The 18,229-nt window shown below is 28.6% G+C and overlaps 1 protein-coding gene across 3 annotated transcripts in view; it reads left to right on the top strand.

Annotated features, from left to right (window-relative positions):
- LOC114120731 (uncharacterized) overlaps window positions 1-17,959 on the top strand; it is a 59,933-nt gene extending 41,974 nt beyond the window's left edge. For 2 of the 3 annotated variants that reach the window (XM_050206306.1, XM_027982738.2), the window contains 3 exons: window positions 4,553-4,630; window positions 4,940-5,011; window positions 17,639-17,959. In XM_050206306.1, the coding sequence (XP_050062263.1) occupies window positions 4,553-4,630; window positions 4,940-5,011; window positions 17,639-17,722 (234 nt within the window). In that variant the 3' untranslated portion in view covers window positions 17,723-17,959. The remainder of the gene's footprint in view (window positions 1-4,552; window positions 4,631-4,939; window positions 5,012-17,638) is intronic. The other variant, XM_050206305.1, reaches the window with a different exon arrangement.
- Window positions 17,960-18,229: the final 270 nt, after the last annotated feature.

The following is an 18,229-nucleotide window of genomic DNA, read 5'->3' as shown; positions in this document are numbered from 1 at the left end:
AAGAAGACTTTTTGGGATTTATTGAAATGACATCTACTACAGGAATGGCAATCAGAGATGCAATTAAATATAAACTAGAAGGGATTTATCTGAGTATGGATAACATTAGAGGTCAAGGATACGATGGTGGTGCTAACATGGCTGGTAAAAACAATGGTGTTCAAGCTTTAATTTCAAAACAACAGCCGCTAGCCTTCTACACTCACTGTTTTAGCCATTCTCTGAACCTTTGTATTTCAAAAGCATGTGCAATTCCTTCAATTAAAAACATGATGGGGGTAATTTCTGTGGTTTCATCATTTTTTTCTGCATCTGAAAAACGCACAGAAAAACTAAAATCCATCATAGAAGCTGACATAACTGATAATATTGAATCAAATAAACACAAAAAAACTAAATTTAAAAAACTCTGTGATACGCGTTGGGTTGAACGATATAACTCCATAATTACATTTAAAGAGTTGTATGTATTTATAGTACTTGCACTTGAAGATCTTCAAGGCGATACCAACCAAGAAACTTCAAGTAAAGCAATGTTGTATTTAAATTCTGTGACCAACAGTAATTTTTTGGTATCTTTAGAAGTTTCAGCTGTTTGCTTTGCCTTAACTGTGCAACTGAGTATTGCTTTACACAGCAAACAACAGGATTTATCAAAAGCGTTATCAGATGTGTTGGTTATAAAAAGTGCTCTGGAAAGTTTACGCAATGATGCAGATAATCAATTTCAACAAATATTTAATGACGTTTTCACAATGGGAAAAAGTGTAAATATTGAAATAAAAATGCCCCGAATATGTAAAAGACAAACTCAAAGAGTAAACGTTATTTCTGAAAATCCAGAAATATACTTTAAATGTTCTACTTTTATTCTTTTCTTCACTATTTAATAGAATCAATGGATACTTGTTTTAATTAAAGACTTACTGATGTTATGCCACTCGAAGGACTTATTCCGGCCAATTTAAATATGTACGACGATGAAAATATTATAAAAGCTGCTAAAATATATGGCTAAGATATCCATGATGATACTCCATCTACACTCAGAGCTAAGCTGTTCATATGGAGACAACAATGGAAGCAAAACACTTTTCCAAAACCGAATTCTGCTGTTGATTCACTCTCTCATTGCACCAATCTCCAACCTAACATTAAAATACTATTGCAATTATTTGCCACGTTACCAGTTATTTTCTTCCACTCCTGAAAGAACATTTTCTGTACTTAATCGCTTAAAAAATTATTTAAGAAGCACCATGTCGGAAAATCGACTGAATGGGTTAGCTATGGCTAATATAAATAAAAAAGAGCAATTTGATGAAAGTGAAGTAATAACTGAATTCGTCCAGAATTCGCTCAAGAGGATGCAGCTATCAGAGTGGAGCAAGTGACTGAAATAAAAATTATTATTATTCTTATTATAAAGTATATTTTAATAAATATTTTTAAAACTATACTTAAGTGCTGCAATAACATTTATTGACTTGATGGGTGGGTGGTGGGGGAGAGGTTGGGGTGAATTCTCAAATCTTCTCTTATCTTAGCTACCCAAAAAAGTGTTTAGCCCCTCCCATTTAAAAATCCTGGCTACGCCACTGACCATTAGTGCCATATTCATAAGGAGGGATTTTTGTAGGATCTCGTTGCCCGCAATGATTGGCTCATGGAAGCAACCTCCAATTTTGACCTCTAAGCCGTCAACATTACCTAAACATCAATAAACTGATTTCGAACAATGAAGAATGCGATCGCAGCTCTCACTATATGAGTCTCGAATTTTGTTATACGGTAGTCCGTTAAATCGTAATATAGTCATTTGAGACCTTATCAAAAACTGGCCTTGGTAATAATAACAACAATTCATGTTTTTATGACGCCGTTTCGATAAATCTGCTAAACATTTTTATCCTCCGTGGGATTACGAATAATCGGAAAACTAATAGTAGCGATGGTGGAAAGTCAGTGAACCACTTTTTGTAATAGTAAACGTGTTTTTGTCAAGGATGATTTTCTTATCGATTCAGGGACTGAGATCTCGGTTCTTTCATAATTTGTTGGTTAACGAAGTATTTTCAGTATTATGGTTTACCGTCTCTAAAATAAATCGAATCTAAACTTACAACGGAATTCACTCAACTATGAACTGAGACTCACTAGAAATTTTAGGTGGACGTTAGAAATCACAGCTGCCACCAGAGGCATTATAGGAGCTACCTTTTTTCATTATTTCGAGTTACAAGTCGATGTCCACCACTAGCGTCTGATCGATATGAACACCAGAATTGCATCAAATATCGATACCGTAAGCCACGTCCCATCATTCATTTGTGTTGTTCTCAGCCATATATCTGAACCAGGTTGGACCCCGAGTTCTCTAGGTTTACTCCACGAGACCTTAATTCCGATTGCCTTGCAATAGCGCTAAGGTTAGATTTAGAGTTAGATTTAATGTTTCTTACGAGAAGAGTATACACCAATCGTTTTACAGTGTGTGGGCCACTCCTTTGTTTCATGTCAGCAAAAAAGACTTCATTCAGCTCTTACGGAGACTATCTATAACTGGATGCTGTCACTAAACCAGACAGTTATTTTTTTCCACATATCGATAATTTTTTTATGAGTTTATAAGTTTATGAGCTTATGAATCGGAGTGATAAAACTATTTTTCCATTTAAACAAGAATACACCTTTAAGTAATTGCTGACTAAACAATGTATGGATAGAAACAGATAAAGAGTATTTACAAGAGTCTAATAAGATATTAGGAATGCAATTTATTGCAGAACACAAGTTTAAATCAACAGAACTAATGCTTTGAAAAATCTCTCCAACTGATAGCTTAATAATTGCCAAATAACTAGTGCAAGAACTATAATATTTGTTACCAATATAGTTATTCCTAATAAAATATGAGTAAAAAATACGGACGCTAAAAATGACTAATAAATTTTAAGTTCATTTTATCAGGTACCTCGTTGTCTAATTTTAAGCTTTTGATATATCACCAAAAAGATTTAGAATCAGTCAGTTTAGATCTAACTGAATTTTATGTAGATATTGGTTACGACTCTTTTTCTATTCTCTTTTTCATAATGCACGTGTACAGGAAAATTAATTCTATTTGGTTATGTAATTCGTAGTTTCAAACTTTTCGTGTAGACGTGATTCTACATAATTAATATTTTTAAGTTCCTTACTGTACCAATGAAAACTAGATTTTTGTTTCAAAAATATTCGGAGTAAATAAGTTGATGGCGTAGAAAATAGTGGAGGTAACTTCGAAATCGTAGCAGGAAGCTCTTAAGTATCATTCAATAGCAAGTCCCAATCAATTGTATTTAATTGTATTTTTTTCATAGAATAAAAATTAGTCCTCTAAAAATTGAATTCAAAAGATGTGGGGTTCGAATTAAAGGATAGTATATAAGATGGACCGTCGATTTAAAGTAAGAATGCGCCAAGTCAATTAGTTTTAATTTATAGTTTTCCATTATTGGGAAAAAAAAGTCATCTCATAAAAAATTCATAAGAATTTCGTGGGGAGTGGGAGTTTTTAGGTTCTTTTTTTCTTTTTCTTATGGCATTCAAATTTAAGTCTTAATCATTATCAGTATAAGGTTTAACAGAATACATTTATCAAACACACATATTTTTCTTTTAACCAACGTTAAAGGGTTAAATACTCCACGATTTCTTTACTCCTTCCGCAAGATGTTCTTTATTTCTAACTTGAAATATATTATAACAATAGAAAAATGAAAATAAAAAATATACAATATTATATAATAGATTTGCGATATACAGTTATTAGTTATAAATTTAGAGCCCGGATTTCTATGCAATTGCATATTATTTTCATTTTCATAGTTTTGGGGTTTTCTTAGTTATCTTTACAAATTATAGCTTGACAATACTAGAAAATTTTTTTTTGCATATTTTTTTTACAAAATTTGAAATGTATTGCGTATTAAATCGAAAAAAAAATAAATTATAAAATAATATTAATATTTTGTTGGAATTAAATAATAACTGAAATAAAGAAAAGATGAATAATCAATTACGATAAGCGTTTGTGTCAACCTATAATCGTAATTGATATAATTGTATCAATCAGTTATCAACATACCACTCAATTACGTCGTTTGTCGTTTCATTCGTAAATCATGAATATGCCAAAAATAAGTTGTTCGATTTACAACAGAAGTCGAGAATGGATTTCCTGATCAGACTAAGACTCTGAAGTCTCCTCTATTGTAGGAAATTCCCTAATTTTATTTTTTTTCATTAAGTGTTTAAGTAATTAATTTTTAAAATTTGTTAGTAAATTAATTTTTAAATTTTAAATAAATGAAAAAAAATTCTAACATATTTTTTGCATATTTTCATGATTTTTACTGCATATTATATGGCATATTTCAATACCTATAACGCCAGTTATAATTGTTATGATAATTTCATACAACACATTATTATACTTCCATTGTTATTTGTTTTTATTTTAGCTCTTAACATCATTTTTTTTATTTTATACTATATTTATTAATTTTAGGACCGCTTAAAAAATTTAGAAGCTCATGAACTATTTACTGTGTTTTTGATGGATCTTAATGAGTCTGCAATTGATTTGGTAAATCAAAATATTTATTTGAATTATGCTTATTTAATAATTTTTGAATACTACATTTAGCATTATAATATATTTTTAAATTTTCAAAAAGGTACTTAATTGATGAATTCTCTTTATTTAGCTAGTGAATAATTTACCTACTGAAATTATTATAACACCAATAACTTAAAAATAACATTTAAAAGGTTTTTTATTATTAAGTTAAAGAGTTTAAAATATAGTTATAATTACCACGACAACCACATACAATAAAATATATTATATGTATTACTTAACTTTAATTTTAAGGACATTCCTTTTTTTTTTTAGATGGAAAAATATAACAATGATATTACTGCAATTTATAAAGATTTGTTGATGGATCCTGAACTCTGTTGTAAGGTAAAATAAATATGATTTATTTTAGTAAATTTTAATTACTTATAATTTAGAATACCTAATTATAATTCATCGAAATTTGAATACTACAAATAATAATTATAGATATAATCATTAGTTTGAGAATGTGTACAATTTACAATATACATATTATTAAAGGAATTGTTTCGATAGATAACAATTTGTATACATCATATTAAAAATCAGTATTATTCATTGTCTAACTTAAATTCTACAGAGTAGAGATAATAAATTAGTATGTATTACTAAATATAATTTATATATTTGTTTTCGCCGCAAATTCTGCTACACTGGTGTTTTACAAGAAAATCAATCACAAGAGTGGGCAACTCAAATTTATTAGAGGGCTGAATTTTAGGAAAATAAAATCTAGCGGGCCAGAGCATAGAAAGCAAAAAAGAAGGAATTCAAAATATACATTTTAATTAGCGTTTAATAATAAATAAACAGTCATTCTACAAGGTATTTAAAGTTTTATTTTCATCTTTAATTTTACGCTTTTTTGCAGACATAATTAATCACTACCAAAACACGTTTTTATGGTTAAAAGCTATACGTATACATACATGTGTATACTGTATTATGGGCAGATCTACGGGGGGGGGGATATGGGAGATAGATCCTCCCCGTGGCCGCGAAAATTAAATCTTGTTTCGTAAATTTAGTAGAATAAAGCTTATATACCTATACATTTTATGTACGAAAATATTTTATATCCCCCCTATGAGAAAATCCTAGATCTACAACTGTACTGTATAATATACTATATCAGGAAATTTAGACATTTAACGATGTTTAATACCAGATAACAATATTACTATATCGAAATGATAGACTATACATATAAATTATAAAATATAGAGTATATACGATAAACTTTAAAATCGTGTGATGTAATTGGGAAATTTACAATAGGCCAGATAAAAAAAGCTGGCAGGCCGAATGTGGCAAATTGGTGAAAATTATACCAATATGAATACAGACTATATGAATAAAGAAATATTTAGGTAAGCTAACACACAAAAAAGATAGTTGTATGTACCTAATATGTGTAAAAAAATATAACATTTCTACTGGGCTGGTATGTCAGAATATGACAATGCCGAATATAAATGCTGTACAATTGGTCATTATTAATTTTGTGTTAAATTTGAATCCAATAATAGGTATCATTGTATACGAAGAAAGATTCTGAACGGAGATGATTTAATGATTTATCTAATATTTGTATTCAATTATCGAGTATTTTAAAATTCAGTTGTCTATAAATATCTCAAAAAATACAAAATATATTGAACATTTAACTGTGTATACTGTATAGATAATGCTTGTATAAAAATTTGGTGAACATTTCAAGTATTTACAGTGATTAGTTTTTGGATTCAACCATAAAAAAAAAAAATCGATTTTTTGAAAACTATTCGAAAATGTTTACTTTTGATCTTTATAATGCACCAAGGATAATCACTTGACCATCGGAAATCACCCACGAAGTTTGAAATTGAAGCATTATTTCGTCAAATTATGTTATACACAGACACACAAAAACAAAAAATACACACATCATTGTAAATCAATACATTTACCACTTCGTTAAAAATCTAAAAAACTCACATTATTATAAAATTAATCTTAAAATATGTCTTAACTGATCAAATAAAAATTCATAAGTGTTAACGAACAACGTGAACCTAATTCAAATTTGCATTCAACAATTAGTACCTATCTAACTGTTAAAACCAAAATCGAAGAATTGAAGTTGGTAGAATTCTCGGGGAAGCAATAACTTAAATACTAAGGTCGATTCGATGCTCAATGAACTAAACAATTTAAAAAAAAAACAACAACAAAAGAAAAAAGAAGAAAATGTTTTTTTTTAACGAAGTTTCGATCAACAAATTAAAATTTAAAGTGACGCAGCATTAGCGAAATACAGTACAATAACATGTCAATTTTTTTTCCTATTATATGGCTTACTGAATGGTTTTAGAGCAAAATATCTTTATTAAGTTTTAGAGGAGGGTTATATCGGGTGACGTATAAGACTCGATTTTTGATAATTAAATTTTTTATACCAACTATTCACAAGTAAAAAAGGGAAAAAACAGAAAATGTAAAACGATTTTATCGAGTTAGTTTGAGAATGAAATATCGAAAAATCGAGTCTTATACGTCATTCAATATAACTCTCCTCTACAACTTTTAATTCGCACACTTTGCTCTACAACCATTCTGTAAGCCGTATTATTGGAACGAAATTGGCATGTTATACAGTAAAAAAGTTATGATTACTGCCGTCACGTGCTGCTCTCGATTCTAGCGGCAGAGTTTGTAACTTCATAGCTCCGACATCCACGCGCGCCAGCACACACAAGGTCAAAACCGATCTGTTATCGGCAGTCCACGCTATTGTATTTTATTTTTATACATTTCCGAAGTAAATTAAAAAAAAATGATACAAGATTAAGAAAAAAAATTTTTATTTTTAAAAACTATATTATATAAGGTTTTTTTTAAAATTATTTTTTAAAAATTATATCGTCTAAATGATTGCCTTGACGAGCAACGCACATATGGAGTCGTTCTCGAAAGTTTTCCATCACTATCCAGTATATCGAGTGGAATCGCAGAGATTTCTTGACGAATATCCTCCTTTAGTTCTTAAATGGTTCTAAGTCGATGTTTGAAAACTTCAGCTTTGAGGTATACCCATAAGAAATGGTACACTTTCGTTTGGATTCAAACTGAACCGAGTGCGAAATGCTCTCTGTGTCGCAATCACACATTCAGCGTTTTTGAAAAATGCCTCAATAACGAAACCATGTTGTTCACCAGACCACGGCATGGTGACGACTAAAAACCTTATTAATAATCTAATCTAGCGAAATAAACCACTTTAATCTAATCAGTTTAATTACGCGCTAATGATTATTTGAAATATGGGAGTCCATTACGCCGCACCCTGTATATATATAATGTAATATATTATATTACATTATATTTTTATAATTATTATATTATGTATAGTAAATTATTCCATTTTGTTATTATTTATGTGAAATAAAACCAAATAAAATTATTCTCGATTCATTACGCTGCCAGCAATGACGTATCAGCAGCGACTGAAAGTAAAAACTTATTACTTCAGTTCCAAAAATACGATTGACCGATTGGTTTTAGAGCAAAAAACCTCGTATAAAAGTTGAAGTGGAAAGTTGAATTTGTTAATGTAGACTGTAGAGAGCTATATTTTAGATAGATAGGTATTTTAATTTATTATATTCATTATTCATAAATCAAAAAAGTGAAAAAAAAAACAAAAATCACAAGACGATTTTATGGATTTAAAAAATGAAATATCGAAAATCGAATCCACTAATTTTTTATGAAACCTCATTAACAACTCGAGTCTCGAAGCCTCATTAAAGGAAAATTTTATGAGCGTTTGAATTTAAAATGTTTATGAAATTGCGTAACGATAATGATTTGTCCTCAAACGAATAATTTAAATATTTGTTATAATTCAAAAAGTATAAGTCGTAGAAACTTGAAAATAGTAATTCAAAGACAAATAGAATGTTGATCGTAATAACCTGTATCTACGTAAACACACTTAAAAATACTTCATTTAATCATTTTAAAATCTAATATTTAATTATATAATACAGTAAAAAACAAATATTTATTTTTCGTTTTTTTATTCAATACATCGTGAATTATTTGAGGTTCTAATGTATCTTATTTCAACAATAATTACAAATTTGGGATCAATAATGATTCAGTGTGAATGAATGATAATATAATAACATACATTTTTACCTTCTAAAACATGCGCTCTTACTTTTAAGTTCTAGCGCAAAAGTCACAACCTTTTTTTTATTTAAGTCCTATTTACTTATATATTTTTACATACCATTACATAAAGCATGCAATCTCTTACACAATAAAATATTAAATAAAATAAAACGCTGATGAGCTAGTTATAAAATAATATGTGTGATAAATAATTTTTTTAACGTACCGTATTATTTATTGTAATTTTAATTACTAATAGGCAATGACAATTTAAATACCTATACGTATGATAAAATATGGATTAGAAATTTAGTTGGAAAACTATATCATTGAATTAAAATACCATATTTTTTAATCTACTGAATAACGAGATTCATTCGATAAAAAATTACTATACTCCACCTTATCAGAAAAATAAACCATTTGTATGACGTCAGTGACCATTCCGCACTGAGATAGATAAGAATATACTGGAGTGCTGACTATAGTCGTGGCAACGAAAAATGAACGCTGACCGTCATGCGCCAAGCGGCAGTTTATTAGTAGTGGTTATCAATCTTTAAACAAAAAGCCCGCACGACCTAGCCCACACGACAGCTGCACTGTGTTGGGAATCATTGGCCGTATAAGTGGGTAAAAACAACGGGTCGCGGTACCAACGCTCATTTTTCGTTGCCGCGACTATAGAGTGTAAAACGGGCCGGTTACCCGACTCCTGTGTGGCAAGAAATTATTTGCAATTGGTATGAGTAAATAAATGATTTTCAGATAATTTATATTTTTATTTATTTATTTATTCGTTGTGTCTGTTGGTCTGTGTAGTGCGGTCGTGTTTTGATTAATATAGTTAACCAACAAAAAAAATCACGTGTTCATTTTGTGGACAATTTTTTCACAAAAGCTGTTTATCTATTTTCAATAAAAACAAAGATAATCCGCAAAACTGGATATGTGATGAATGCGAGCAAAATATAATTATTAAAAAAAATGTTACTTCTAGGAAAAACCGTCAAGGTAATGACAAAATAATGAATACCCATGATGAAGGTAATAAAACTTCTACTGATATTAATGAAATAAAATCATCGATCGATATAATACTCAATAAATTAGATAGTTTAACTACATCCTACAGCTCAATTGAAAAGTCTGTGTCCTTTCTATCTGATAAAGTTGATGAGTATAATACAAAACTACAAAGCATTGTTCAAAAAGTAAAAGATTTTGATGTTAGGCTAAATGCTTACGAGAATAAAATCCATATTTTTAAAGGAAATAATAATATTACAGAATAGGCAAAACTTGGTAACAACTTGGATATAACTGGTATACCAAAAACGACCAATGAAAATTTATTTAAAGCTAGTAGTCTCAACACTAGCTAAAATTGTTAATGTTGAAGTAAAAGAAGAACATATAAACAAAACTTATAGATTAAGTCATGGGAATTAAAATAATAATCGTATTATCGTTGAATTTACTAATAAAGAAATTAAAAATAATTTATTGACTACCATCAAATTCAGAGTTAAAGCAAAAATGCCTCTCATAGCCAAAGAAATACATAACAATTTTCCTGAAAGTCACCTTTATGTAAATGAACAACTGTCTGTGGTAAATAGAAAAATCTATTGGCTTGCAAAACAAATAGCAAAAAAATACAACTACGAATATGTCTGGGCTAATGGAAGCGGAGTATTTATGAAAAAATCGGAAGGTATGTATGGTGTACGTATTTGTAACTTGTCTCAACTAATGTCAATTGATACTGAAAAATTAATTGATAAACTATGGAGTTTATTATATACTATATTTTTTCCTATATTTATTAATCTTAGTATTTTAGTATTATAGTCTTATTATTTATGAACAATACAGATATAAATTTTTTACTTAACAATATTAATAAAATTAACAATATTGAAACCCTGTCTATCGATTGTATCGATGACATAAAATTTAAGAATAACTGTATTAGTGTTTTTTCGATGAATATTAGTAGCCTTAAAGCACATATTAATGAACTAATAGTATACTTAAGCTCCATAAATAATAAATTTGATGTAATAGTTTTAAGTGAGACATGGATGAAAGAAGAGTATGATATAAAAATTAATGGATATCAAATTTTTCATTCTTTAAGAATATTAAATAAATCTGACGGTGTTTCCGTACTTATTAGTAATGACTGTAAATTTGACAACATTTGTACACAAATTATTAATAATTGTAGTTCAATTCAATTATCTGTAAATAAAGGTGGTTCTCAGTATATAGTTACAGGTATTCATCGTTCACAGTGTTACGATACTAAACAGTTTATTACTTCATTAGATAACTACCTTTCAGATAATGTTTCTAAAAGTAATCATATAATCTGTGGTGACATTAATATCAATTTATTTTCCAATTCTTATGAATCTAATGCATATTTAAATACTTTGGCCAAATTTGGATATACTTCGACAATTAATGATTTTACTTGAGTAAGTGGTAATTCTAAAACATGTATTGATCATATTTTTATAAAACAATATAAACCCACAAATGACCATACTATCTTTGATTCTGGTAGATTTTATACGTATATTCTTAAATGCAAGGCTGGGCAAGTTAATGATTTTTTTTAACTCAGTTAAGTTAAGTTAAAAATTTTTTGTTCAATTAAATTAAAAGTTAAATTAATTTATTTTTTTAATACATCAATTAAATTTAAAGTTAAGTTAACACATTTTTGCTAAATTAACTTCAATTAATAAGTTAAGTTAATAATAAAAAAAAAAAAATTCATTAAAAAAGGTTTTAAAATAAGTGAAAATTATTATTAGTATTTTTGTAATAAAATGATAATCGATAATCATAAAAATTATAGAATAAGATATAAATAAATATTAAGTAATAATAACAATAATAATAATCTGGTATTATTAAATATTTAAATGTGACTTCGTGAACTCGTAGCTATTGACATATCTTATATAATATGGTCATACGGCCATACGGGCGGTTAAATACTTAAATGTCACATTGTTACAATGTTATCTTTATATTATTATTTATTATTTTAATATAATATTAGTATACTAGCCATTACTAGCCCTCCGTGCTATTTATAGGAATAATTACGAAAATATCTTTCTTTTTTTCCAACAATATTTTATAATATTCTATGAATTTTAAATCGACGAATCGTTATAGACTAAAGTATATTCTAGATAAAACAAAAATCCAAAATTAACTTAATTGGTAATATTAAAAAAGTAGAAGTTGATTTTAAGTTAACGTAAATATAAATGAGTTAAGTTAAAGTTAAGTTAATTAAAATAGCGAACTAGTAAGTTAAGTTAATAAGTTAAAATTAACTTAACTTTTAACTTAACTTTTAACTTATTAACTCGTTAATGCCCAGCCTTGCTTAAATGTAATACTACTGACCACTTTGGCACTATTATTATTAACGAAATACTACAGTTCAGAGAAATAGATAACACCGTTCATGATAGTGAACGAATCCTCATTAATTTTGATCATCTTAATATGCTTATTAGTTATTAGTACCGAGAATTGGGATTGGCTATATAACTATAGCTGTATAGATACGATACTAAAAAAATTTAACCAGGTACTAGATTCTTTTATTAATTTATCTTTAACCAACGTTAAGAATATTAGATCTAAATATAAAAAAATAAAACAATGGATTACCAAAGGGTTAATTACGTCAATTAGAAATCGAGAAAAACTCTATACGAAATTACTTAAACAACCATTTAATACGTTACTGAAACGTAAATACGTTGATTAGGTATAGGATTATGTTAAATAGTAGGTACAATTAAACTAGCCAGAAACATTTACTACCTACCAAAAACTTATTATACTTGCGGGATCAGACTCAAAAAAAATTTGGAATCTAATTAAAGATGTTTCATATAGTAATAAACGGAAAAACACAATTTATTGTTAGTAGTCTTTTAAATAATGTTGGCGAAAAAATAACTGGGAAAAAAAACATAGCACATGAGTTTAATAGCTTTTTCTCCAAAGTCGGAAGTGTAATATCTAATAATATTAAGAGTAATAAATTCCCTACTATCAATTTTGATACGCTTAACAGAAACTGTCATATATATAATATGCAATTACGTAATACCGGGCTACTTATTATTTATATTATTAACATTATATTATCGCTGTAGATAGTGCCGTCGGTCGTTGCATAACTTTTTAATTATTCTCATCTTCGCGATTTATCTGCTACCCCCGGTTCCCCGACTCTATTGCGCCTGGTCAATACCGCACGTCAATGACCTCAGTGTGTTCGTGGCGATGGAATCCGCTTCTGCTGGTCCGCGCGTCCGTCTGCAGCGCGACCGTTTAAAATTACAGTGGTATTACGGAGTATTTTGTCGCGAACTCAAAATTTTACTCTCGGCTAGTGAAGCCAACGTGCCGATTTACCGAACGTATAGGTATTTTATTATTTTGTATCCCCGGTTCGTATCCGCAGTGCCGCGGTGGTGTTCGTTCGCTGTAGAGAGCCGTTGTTCGTTATAGACGTAATCGTGTGCACTTATGGAACGGTAAGCCGCCTGGTTGCGTAACCTCCGTGCGTGCGTCCATAAGTTGCCTCGTCGCGCGTTATCTACAGCGACGACAGTGCGCGAGAGCTGCTCCCGCTATCATTATTCATCGGTGTCCAGGTCGGCGGCGAAGGCGACAATGATACCGGCGTGTATGTAAACATATCACCACTTATATAATATTATTCCTATTGATAACATTATTATTATTATTTTGTATTATTACCGTTACGGCGTTGAATTTTATATATTCATCACGTGTGTGTGGGCGCCAAATTATTATTGTTACATTTATATTTTATTATTATTATAGTAGGTACGGCGGTGCTATTGGGCCCATCATTACATATTTTATAATCGGTTTTTTTATTTACATTGTTTTTCTTTTATTCGTTATTTCGGATATAAGGAGTTTCCTGCCCCCCTGGTTTTGTGTTGCGGTGCCTTTGTGCATATACATGTGAGTGTGGGTAGGTTACCGTCAATTTATTTATATTTTTTACGATTGTTTTTAAAACAATTCTATTGAGTGTAGCCGGATCGGTCGACGTACCTCTGGGTCGACGGTGAGGGTTTGGGCTACAGAAACTGTTATATCTCTGACACTATATTTTTAAAACCAATTGAACCGATTGAAGTACTTAACCTATTGAATGCTATTAAAAATATCAATACCTTTTCTAAAAACTCAATATCTAATTATGTTCTCAAAAGTACGTCTAATTCTATAGCTGTACCTTTAACAATAATATTTGATATCTTTATTTCTAAAGGGGAGTACCCTAAGTCATTTAAAGAGTCAATAGTTATTCCAATTTATAAAAATGGTGACAAAAAAGATTGCTCTAATTATAGGCCTATATCACTCACTTTAACTTTATCAAAAATATTTAAAAAATGCCTTAAAAGCAGATTATTAGAGTTCTTAAATAGCCATAATTTTTTTCACGATAATCAATTTGGTTTCCGAAGCAACCTCTCGACTAGCAGTGCACTTTATGAAACTACTGAATACATATATGAAAATCTTGATAACAAGCAACACGTTCTTGGAATTTTTTTGGATATTAAAAAAGCTTTTGATTCTGTTGACCATAATATTGTACTCGATAAACTTTATCATTGTGGAATAAGAGGTGTTGCTTATAGGTTATTCCAATCGTACCTAAACGGACGAGTGCAGAGAGTCAAAATTGATAACGATTATAGTAATGAACTTGACATTGATTACTCTGTACCGCAAGGTACCGTACTAGGACCATTGTTATTTATAATATACATAAATGGACTTCTTAATCAAGTAATCCCTGGAAAGATTATTTGTTTTGCTGATGACACCGTCATCTTATTAAAAAGTCCGTGCATAAAATATAATCTGTATAAGATGGCTGAGGAAAGTTTTATTATTGTTAAAAACTGGCTTGATAATAATTCATTAGAAATCAACAGTGTAAAAACTAATTACATTCACTTTGGTATTCAAAAAGCTATTGATTTGAATAATTATAAAATCATTGCTCATACTAATAGTTGTCTCTTCAATAATAATAAAAATAATATATGCAAATGTAGGGAATTAAATAGAGTAAACTCTATTAAATACCTAGGGTTGTTTATTGATGCTAATTTAAAATAGGACGTAGGTACACATAAATTATATTAATAATACTTTAAGAAAATTCTTCTATATATATAAATCTCTTAGATCTATCTTAACCTTTAAATTAAAAAAATTGACGTATATTTTACTAGTGCAATCAATTCTTTCTTATGGAATTTCTTTTTGGGGGGAACATATCATACTCACATTCGGAATCTTGAAATCACTTTAAATCCATTACTCAAATTTATCTTCAATAAGCCTACATTATTTCCTACTGTTAACTTATATTAAGAATTAGAGGTATTCAATTTAAAAGCTTTGTATACTAAGAACATTTGCCTATTATTTTATAATATGAAAACCTATATTGATGCTCCATGTCATAACTATAATACTCGCTTTAAGGCTAATACTAATGTCATTGTCCCCAAAATGAATACAGTATTCGGGCAGTAGAACCCTAAATATAAGTTCATATCATTTTGTATTAAATATAATTTTAATTTACATGATTTTAACAGTTTTAAAATGTAGGTATAAAAAATATTTAAATAATGTTTTACTTTAATAATTTTATGTAATGCACTGTTTATATTGTATTATATTAAGTTTCCTTTTAATTATCTATTTCTTACTGTATTTTATTTTGCTCTTTTTCTATTGTTATACTCATAAGTATAACTTAGCATATCAACATAATTCGGCTAAGGTTAGGTTCTACTTACGGCTAAGGCACCTAATGGGTTTAACCTAGTCTGTACTTATGCTTATACCTATAAGATATAACCATCCAGCATAAATTTTGTTTTAATACTTTAAATTGTTATATTATCTTTATTTATATTGTTCTTATTTATTCTCTATTTTGTTAATTTTTTTTTCCTTTTTCTTAATTATTAACGACTTTGTATCACAACTCTCTCTTTCCTGCACAAGCTTTGCTTTTGAAAAGAGAACCAAAGATCAATTAATTTATCTATTTTATTTTAACATGTTTGTAATTCTAATTTGGTATCAATAAATATTATTATTATTATTATTTTTTTTTTTTTTGGTAAATATAAATTTTAAGCACATAAAAAAACAAAAATGTTGGTACCCAAGTTAACGTAATACGTCCATTTATCCCAGAGATACGTTAAATTAAAATGTGTAGTTTTTTAATGTTATTTGTATGGTAGTTAAATTTCATGCCATACGGTGGTTGGAGTAGCGGCAGTTGAGACTACTCGTTTTCGCAACAAATGAACATAGGTGAGTCCACGCGCCAGTATATTCTTATCTATCTCTGTGCCATTCCGTGGCAACGGTTCCTGGTGTCCTATGATATCTTAAATAGATGGAAAGATGCTTTAAATCGGACGTGTTTTGGACGGAAACGGTGAGGCACATATCTGGAACCTCATCTTGGGAGGGGCGATAAATTTTTTAAGGAAGTCCAAATCCCCCATAATAAATTTGTGCCAGTGTACTCTTATATAAAAAGGGTAATAAATAAAATGGTAAAAAACATTGTTTAAATAATATTATATAAATAATAATATAATATGTCATAATAAATTTAATACATCTGTTATTTTCTACAGAATTAGATCCATATATCTGTTTTTAATTTTAGCGAACCGTTGAATAATATCTTCGGTGGAAACTTCTATTTCTCTATGAATATCCACTCAACTTTCTTTTGCTCATTATTAGGGTTAGGTTATTACTTATTAAGGTAGGAATGATACATATATAAATATGAATATATATATGAGAAATTGAAGACAAAAACACAAAAGATAAATGACAATTTACTACTGAATTTTCATCATTTAAAGTTTAAACTAAGTTTTTACATTTATAAGCTTACAGCATGGTTTAAGTTCGGAATGTTCGGATAGGTTTGGTTTGTTGAATATTATTCAATTTACACAATATTAATATTCCTCTATGGATTAATATTACGTGATATACGATAACATATTTTATATATTTACCCACGGTCTATTAATATTAATATCGGGTTATTTACCATGGGACATATTTATCAACAACTCGTAGAGAAATATTTCTTAACATTACGACCAATTACTGGGTAGAACGTGAAAACAAATAATTTCACATCGGACGTGAAAATAACCAGTATGAAGTTTTTCAAGTTTTCACAGATAATATTTGAACCATGATAAAAGAATATACAGAAAAATATTCTCATCTGTAACAAATTTTAATCATTATGGTGATTTAACTGATACTATCTTAAATCGAAAATTCGTTATTATTATACAAATAAAATGTATTAAAAAAAATAAGATAGACTATAATACGGGCTTTGGGGGTAGGGCGATCGCTCCCAACGCCCCTCCCAAAAACGTGCCTGGAAACGGTTTACTTTTCTCATTGACCGGAGTATATATCATCTATATCTATACAGCAAGGCTACTTCCTTAGTTTATTTTTAGATTACAAACCTATTTAGTACTTTTAATTTTTCATAATTCATTGTTTAATTCTTTTTTAATTATTTATTTTCAGAATTAATAAAATTATAACTTATACTTACCTATTAAATAATATCAATATGAAATTTCTAATAATCTTAATAATTTTAAATTTTAATGTGTATTTTATATTATGTTATAGAAAAAATCTAAGATTATATCTGAGGAAGAAAAAAGTGACAATGAATTTTGGTATAAGTTACATAAACATAATAATAATGTTTAAAATAAAAACATAAATAGGTACTGCACTTTTATTCTTATAATTAATTATTCACTATACCTACTCATATACTTGTATATTTATTTTTAATCGTTTTTAAAACTCACATAAGTATAACATTTTGTTTATAAGTAAATTTTATAACATATATATTTGTTTTATGATATTTAAAAACAAATATTTCAATATTATGTCTTAATAATCATTCGCTTAAAACTCTTTAAAGCACAGTACTTTTTTCATCCGATTTCTTTATTTTAACTTTTAAATGACTGTTTCCTATTATTTTACAGTATCGTTTTATAAAATATTATAATAAAATATTATATAAGAATTATAAAATGTTTTCAATTATTTATTATATAACTAACAGTTGCGAGTTCAAAATTTGATACTACACAAAAGTAGTATACACGTACCATTCCTGGCCCACCTCTTATTTTATAAAATTTTAAAAAAATAAGTTAAAATCGATATGATACAATTCGATACCTAAACGCATCCGTAAAT

The sequence above is a fragment of the Aphis gossypii genome, chromosome X (genome assembly GCF_020184175.1).
Source record: "Aphis gossypii isolate Hap1 chromosome X, ASM2018417v2, whole genome shotgun sequence".
Classification (NCBI taxonomy): domain Eukaryota; kingdom Metazoa; phylum Arthropoda; class Insecta; order Hemiptera; family Aphididae; genus Aphis; species Aphis gossypii.
This window is presented reverse-complemented; position numbering and strand designations above follow the sequence as displayed.